The sequence below is a fragment of the Canis lupus genome, chromosome 10, assembly GCF_011100685.1.
Source record: "Canis lupus familiaris isolate Mischka breed German Shepherd chromosome 10, alternate assembly UU_Cfam_GSD_1.0, whole genome shotgun sequence".
Classification (NCBI taxonomy): domain Eukaryota; kingdom Metazoa; phylum Chordata; class Mammalia; order Carnivora; family Canidae; genus Canis; species Canis lupus.
Window position 1 is genome coordinate 57,576,684 of NC_049231.1, and position 7,825 is coordinate 57,584,508.

General features: G+C 42.5%; 1 protein-coding gene and 1 non-coding gene across 11 annotated transcripts in view; both read right to left on the bottom strand.

The window, feature by feature from the left end:
• The window catches only part of CCDC88A (coiled-coil domain containing 88A), a 139,636-nt gene extending 139,027 nt beyond the window's left edge, over window positions 1-609 (bottom strand). For 9 of the 10 annotated variants that reach the window (XM_038551291.1, XM_038551292.1, XM_038551293.1 and 6 more), the window contains exon 1: window positions 53-115. In XM_038551291.1, coding sequence (XP_038407219.1) covers window positions 53-115 — 63 coding nt within the window. Of the gene's footprint in view, window positions 1-52 lie in introns of all 10 variants that reach the window. The other variant, XM_038551286.1, reaches the window with a different exon arrangement.
• A 6,895-nt stretch (window positions 610-7,504) lies between these two features.
• Window positions 7,505-7,577, bottom strand: TRNAK-CUU. The gene has a single exon. It is a non-coding gene; the product is annotated as a tRNA-Lys (tRNA).
• Between the last annotated feature and the right edge of the window lie 248 nt (window positions 7,578-7,825).

Genomic DNA, 7,825 nt, shown 5'->3' on the forward strand with positions numbered 1-7,825 from the left:
CTGCGGCCGCAAATAATGCAGCAAAACATACAACAAATAACACCCTACTTACCCAAGTGACCAAGGGGCTGGTCATGAACTGCTCCAGAAGGGGGGTAAAAATCTCGTTCTCCATTTTACAGATAATGTATTTGAGAAAAAGGGGAACTACCACACACACACACACACACACACACACACAAAATAGATATATATACGCCTAAGGGGATGGATGGGGTCGCTAAACGTTGAAGAAGTAAGTAGGAATCAATGAAAGTCCATTTCTGGCCCAGGAAGAAAATCCCATCGTGGAGGGGAGACAAACTCTCCCTCCCCCCAAAAAACACCCCAGAGGGGAACGAGCCCCAGACCCGAGAAGCGGCTTCGACAGTAGCCACGAGCGGCAGCCTGCGCTGGAAATGTCTGTACCGGGCGAGGAGGGGCAGAGAAAAGGCATCTGGAGGAGGAGGAGGAGGAGGAGGAGGAGGAGGAGGAGGAGGAGGAGGAGGAGGAGGAAGGGAAAGGGGGCTGGAGCAGCGAGACAAAAAGCCCGTCGAGGCTGCCCAGCTCCTGCAGGAGCCGGACCAGCGAGGCTGCCCGCGGCGACTCACCCCCAACGCGGGCTAAATGGGACGCCGCGTCGGGGCCCCCGAGCCGCGGCCGGCCTCCACCCCCGCGTCGCGCTCCGCGCCCTGCAGCCGCCAGCGGGCATGGAGCCGCGCGGACCCGCGGAGCCTCCCCTGCCCGCAGCCCCTCACCGACGACGGGCAGGGCTCGCCCCTTCCCCCCGAGCCCACACCATCCCTCCGCGCCCGCAGGCCTCGCCTCCAGCCCCCTTCCCCTCCCGGGGGGCGTGGGGGCTCGAATGTGCGTCCCTAAGCCCCCAGCCTCCTAAGCCCCGCAGCCTCCGCGGCGCGCCTCCGGGAAGCCCGGGCACCGAGTCAGCGCCGCGCTCCAGCCGCCCCCTCCGCCCTCTCTGGAGGAGCCGGAGCAACGGCCTCAGAGCCGCAGTGCCGCAGCACACCCCGGCCCCGCCGCCCAGCCGGAGCCGCCGGCCCGCCGTCAAAGGGAGCGCGCTTCTCCCTCCGCGCCCGTATCCTTCCGCCGACTCCCCGCCCCTCCCGCGCCGCAGCCTCTGGATTGTGGGAGAAGAAAACCGCTGCATGGGCGCGCCCCCGAGCGCGAGCGCGCGCGCGCCCCCGGGGCCGGCCCCGCCGCCGCCCAGATTTTGGCGGCGGGCGCGGGCGTGTGCGCGGGCGTGTGCGCGCGCTCGCTGCAGCTGCTGCGGTGCCCCGCGCCCCGCTCGCGCCGGGGACGGCTGCCAGGGCGTGGGGGCGGGGGCTGCAGGCTCGGCCGCTCGTGCCTCCTTACGCTGTGTTTCCTCCCCGAGCGCCCGCTTTGATGTGCGAAGGAGAGAGAACGAAATCCTTCCCCTTTAAACGGGAGGGATGCCGGCAGCCCTTTCTCGGACCCTTGGACTGGGTCTGTTGAGCGGGCTCTTGGCCCGCAAAGCGGAGCAGGAAAACTCAATGCAGCAAAGAGCACAACGGGGATCTGAGCCGCAAACTTGGTTTTGTTTGTGTGTGTGTTTGTTCTTTTTACCTCCTCTCCCTAAAAAAAATAATAATAATAATAATAATTAATAAATAAATAAATAAATAAATAAATAAATAAATAAAAATCCAGGTCACTCAAGCATGAATGCTCTTCAAAGTTGCAAGGGAATGCAGTAGGATTTTTAAATAACCAAAGCTGTCCTTCAACACGTTGGTATTCCCTGGCTGGAGCAAACGTGATTCAGACATTGTGTTGGACTATTTGGCTATTGAAGAAGGAAAAAAAAAAAAAAAAATCCCAAACAAGATCAAGAGCTACTAAAAGGAGACATTTGGAAGTCAGCCAAGATGGGTGACAAACATTACATATTTGTCATAAATCTCTATGCTATGCACGACTGGGATCATTAAAGTAATTTTAACAGTTCCCCAGCAAAATCCAATGTTACTCCTCATTTTGAAGGAACATACAAATCTTTTCTCTGGGACAAAATGGGCACATAAAACAAAAAAATTTTTTTGGAGAAAATAAATGTAGTATTGCGGTTTTGCAGTGTGTGTGCTTTTACATTTACGTAAATATCTACTTTGAGTACTTATCTGATATTTTAAAGTAGCAGGAAAAAATGTTTTATAACACTAAGAAACAGCAACATTTCTTAATCCGGTAACTGAGAGCCTGGGCTCTAGAGTCTTCCTGCCTGCTTTAAATCCAGGCTCTGATACTTACCAGTTGTGTGAGGCTAGGCAAGTTAGTGAACCTCTCTGTGTTTCACTCTCTTCATGTATAAAGCAGGGATAAAAATAGGGTTAAATTAAATGGCAACCTATAGTAAATGCTCCACAAAAGTAATTGAGGTTTTCACCATTATTCTCCCCAAATGAAGAATCTTTAAGAAAAAAACCTGAAATATAACTTCTCTTCCTTTAGTTAGAGGAGAAACCATCTTGCTGTGGAGACCAGAGAAATGCCTTCCAAAATCATCTTAACTGAAATTAGGATGCATTCATGTGGCACTTTGCAAGGTATGTATGAAGTAGAACCTTGCATTGCCTGCACCACTATACAGCTTTGGGTCATCCTGGTTGCTAGCAATCTTTTCCTTTTGCTCTTGATGACTCTTTCTTAATCACAGTCCTTTATTTGGACATGCAGAGAGAGAGAGAGAGAGAGAGAGAGAGCTGGCACCAAGAATAAAGCATGACTTTCAGAGCAGCCCAATGCCTGACATGCCCACCTCCCTTTCTAATCCCTCGGCAGCATGACCAAGCTACATGGAAGTGTTCATGCCTATACTGGGGTTTATCTTCAGACAGACCCACCTGCTTCAGCCATAGATGAAAAACTCATAAAGTATTAATACCAAGTACAATAAGTTAGGGGCATTTTGGACAGTGATGACTGGAGTGTTAACACATTAAGATAGAATTTGTATTCGGTTTACATGTAGTAGCTAGCCTTCACAAATCTGGATTCCCCTCTACAGCCAAATGGCCCCAGATGCTTCCTGGTCTATCTTTAGCTTTTACACACACACACACACACACACACACACACACACTCAACAAAGAAACATGAGGAGTTAATTGTAAAAACAGGAAGCTTTAGACCAGACTGAGGTCTGGAGTAACTTATTTGAAAACCTACCAATTCACAATTCCCTAGTTTAACAGCAGCCTTAGAAATGCTTTATAATATCTCAAGAGTACAATCAGGAAACTTCTTTGTCTGGCACAAAAGGGATTGTACGTTATACACTATTTAATGGTCTTCAATTTGCAACATCCTGTAAGATTAAATCCAAAAGTTTCCTATCTTCCTTTCACTTAGGAAGAGATTACTCAAGATTTCTTCCAGGTATTTTTTTTTTTTTGGACTTGATAGTCATTTATTTATCCTGAATTCATCCTTTCTTAGAATGTTAAATCCAACAGGAAAGGCCTTTGGAAAAATCATACCCATCTGACTAGGGCCCAAGTTACTTGCTCTGCTCTTTTCTGATCAGAAGTTAAATGTTTGGAATGGACCATGATCTCATTTAGAAGTCACTAGAGAAAGATTCTCTCCCTTGTACTATGATTGAGGTTTCCCCTGAGGTTACACATATGTAATACTACCTGTATACCCAGAGCACCCCATGTTAACCTTCATCTTGATCTACTATAGGAAGTGATAGATTCACCCCAAACACATATTGGGTGACACATACTTACAGAGCTAGTCACATGCACAAGCTACCACAATGAAAGTAACACAAATACAACAGCAGGATGGCACCATTGTTTATAATTGCCCCAAAATGGAAACAACCCAAATGTCCGTCAACTGATAAATGAATAAATGAAATGTATTATATCAATACAGTAGAATATTTTGGCAATAAAAAAGAATAAAGTATGATATGTGCTACAACATGGATGAATCCTGAAAACATTAAACTAAGTTTAAAGAAACCGGTCACGAGGTACCACATATTGTACGATTCCATTGATATGAAATGTCCAGAAGAGACTAATCTGTATAGACAAAAAGTAGATTAGTGGTTGCCTAGATCTGGGGCAGTTGGGAGGAAACAAGGTTGGTGGCTTAGGGATATAGGGTTTCTTTTTGACAAAATGAAAATATTCTAAAGTGATAGATGCACAGTTCTGTGAATATACTAAAAATCCTTGAACTGGACACCTTACGTGGTTGAATTGTCAATTAATTCTCAGAAAAAGCTGTTTTAAAAAAAGACTGGCACCATTGCTTCATGAATATTTAAAAAGAAATGACTTCAAGAAATCCAATCCGTAGGGCACCTGGGTGGCTCAGTCAGTTAAGTGTCTGCCTTCGGCTCAGGTCCCAGGGATTCCTGCGATCAAGCCCCAAGTCGAGCTCCCTGTTTAGTGAAGAGCCTGCTTCTCCCTCTCCCCTCTGCTTGTGCTCTCTCTCTCACTCAAATAAATAACTTTTTTTAAAAAAAGAAATCTAATCTCATACACTTTTCAACAGGGTCTTCAAGCCCTCTTGATCTAACTAATAAGATTTTAAACTCACCTAAGATCATAGAAGGCATATGTCTTAATTATCTAACATGGTTTTAAGAGAAACGTTATCTAATAAGAGATAGGAATTAGACATGTGGTTTCACTTCTTTGAGCATCAGTTAAGCATCAATTTCCTCAACTGTAAAATGAACATACTAGCTTTGTTTCTCCCTGGGCATCTGCTTAGACAGTGGATTTGCTCTATGCCATGTGTAAACTGCAGAGGGAAGGAAACTTGGAGAGAGACAATGGGGCAGAAAGAGGGGTCCTCCTTTCAGCCCACTTTCAGGGGCTCCTCTCAAATGCCCTCATGCTGTGCTGCAAACAAAATGAATCATCACCAATTCACCATTATATTCCAGGCTACCACACCTATCTGAACTAGTCTTTTCTGCTTCCTCACCAGGCCGACTCCCATTCGTCGTTCAGGATTCTAGCTCCACTCTCTGTGAAGCATTCCTCTTCCTCCGGTTGAGTTGACCACTTCCTCTCTTGCGCCTTGCACAGTATCTAACCTCCTTTTATCCTCTCTAACTTGCTCTGAATGGCACGTATTTGCTGACTTGCTCTTCTGAGTAAATTGGGGAACTCTTGGAGACTGGCATTTTGAAACTCATCTTTGTGCCTCTGGCATTTAGGGCAGTGCCTTGCTATTATGGGCACTTTAGTCAATATGTCAAAGAGTCTTTTTTCAACCATGGTGACCAGTTTAAATTCCTAACAATTGGCAAGAGCTCACAGCAGAGCAACTTCTGAGGACTATTCTAATTAACTTAATGACCTAGAGGAGGCATAGGCAGGCGATTACTGCTTGCTAGTGATTTTGAAGAAGTAAAAAGACACTGAGATCATAAAATAAATGGCTTTTGAGCTAGGTTTTTTCCAAGTCTATATAATTTTTTTTTTTTTTGGAGAAAAGCTTAGGAACATACTTCTTTTATTTCTTAGCAGCACATAATGGTATTTGTCCTTTTTAGCACCCAAACTGTGTTTCACTTGTTACCATTTTGATGCACATCCTCTAGAAAGATGTTATTGTCTAAGCTTTATTGGACAGCATATTCTGAACAGAAATTGACCTTTATTAAAGAAATACATCCTCGGGATGCCTGGGTGGCTCAGTGGTTGAGCGTCTGCCTTTGGCTCAGGTCGTGATCCCGGGGTCCTGGGATCGAGTCCTGCATCGGGCTCCCCACAGAGAGCCTACTTCTCCCTCTATGTCTCTGCCTCTCTCTCTGTGTCTCTCATGAATAAATAAAATCTTTAAAAAAAAAGAAGAAAAAAGAAATACGTCCTCATAATCGACCTAAATGACTGTGTTGTGCTTTTAATACAATTATGCCTTCACAGGCTCTTAAGAAGTGCATGAGCATTTGACCTACTTTCACAGGCCCAACTTTTTAATTTTACGTTGAATGGCTTTTAGTATTTGTTGCTGACAACATCGATAGTTCCCATTTTAATTTGCTGCTTCTCATGTCCTGTGTGCAGGGAATTCATAGATTGTTAAAACAGCCTAAAAGAATTAATAGTTTTTGAGTGAGAACCTGATGGGCTCTCTTAGGGGAAAAATCCATGAATTTGTGGTATGCCTAAAAATATCTCTTGATGTAATGTTTCTTTTTTCTTTCAGTTTCTTGGTCTTACCTAGGTGAGGTGGTGCTACCCTATTTCTTTAACTAGTTTGCTGTGATAGGACATGAAATAATCTTGTAAATTAATGGTCATTCACCAGGTATTTCCACAGTATGACTGTCCTATCATGTGATGAGTTCCTTGTATGTTTATGGTTCCCCCTTTAATTCCTTAATCCCATGCCACAGATGGTGACTCATTCCAACTTCCAATGCTACTGATGGAAAGCTACAAAGCAAATGGAAACCTGAAAAGAAAAAATAAGAAGTGTAGAAAAGGGCGAATATTATAAAATGTACTTTTAAAAGGTGAAAAAGTCATTCTCTTATTCTGACTGTAAGCCTACTCCCAACCTCTACTTTCTAGCAGTTTACATCTTCAAGACAGACAACAGCAGTAACTGGTTAAAACAGAAACTAGCCAATGTTAGAAGAAATGATGGATCATTAATAAAATAGAAACCAGAAAGTAGGTTTCTACATAAAGCACTGGTGCTTTTAGGCTACTGAAGATAAATGTGGGCTAAAACAATTAAATACTTCTAATCCTGGAAAAAAATGGAGATCTGCTCTCGTACCAAAAAATACAAAGTAAAAAAATGATAGCCATTACAAATAAGGAAATATGAAGATGTTTTATTTCCTTCTATTGAATGACAGTAGGAAGTTATATAAAAATGTTTATACTGATATGAGACTATGTATTTGCTGTTCTGCTGTTGAAAGTGAAAGTTCACATGAAACTTAAATTATTTAACGTGAATGTCTTTATTTCCTAATTTTCAGTCAATATGTGTCAATTGAATGTTTTCAAATATTAGCTTGAGAAGAGTTCTCAGATTCAATTTTATTTTATAAAATTTGTAATTAAAATATCAGGCCAGGGGGAATTTTAATATTTGTATTTAAATATTTGGTTTCTTAAACTAAGGCAGCAATGTAAAATATTCAGTTACATGGAGCTAAATATGTCTCATATTTTTTATATTACCTTATTTTCTTGTTATGAAAATAATACATTTCATTGCCATACTTGGAAAGATCAACAACATAAAGGAAAAAAAAAACAAAAAAATCAAACCTCTAATTCTACCTCTCAGAGATTAATATATCATTGCATTTATTTCACACTATTTTCAAAAACTGTACCACTCTTACACCACCATTAGAAAATATAACAATAATCAAAATTTGAATATACCTCTCAGCTTACATTAATCAATAAATGGAAACCAAATACGTTTTTATTTTTATTTTATAAATGGACTTTTTTTTAAACTTAAATTTTATTTTAAGTAAACTCTATGCCCAACATGGGACTTGAACTCATGACCCTGAGATCAAGAGTCCCATGCTCTACCAACTGAGCCAGCCAGGAACCCCCCAAATGCATTTTTAATAATGGTAGTCATCATATGTTAGATTTGTAGAACTTCCAGCTTACCAGTTTTTAAAACATCAAACCTCAAATTCCCACAACCATATCTAAACTTGACTAATACATCTTGCAAAGGAATAAAACTGTATTCTTTGAGTTTAGAATAAAACTAAGATTAGGAGTTCTATATTTGTCAGTGCATTCTCATTTTTTCATTAATCAATATTTTTTGAGTTACCATATGTGCA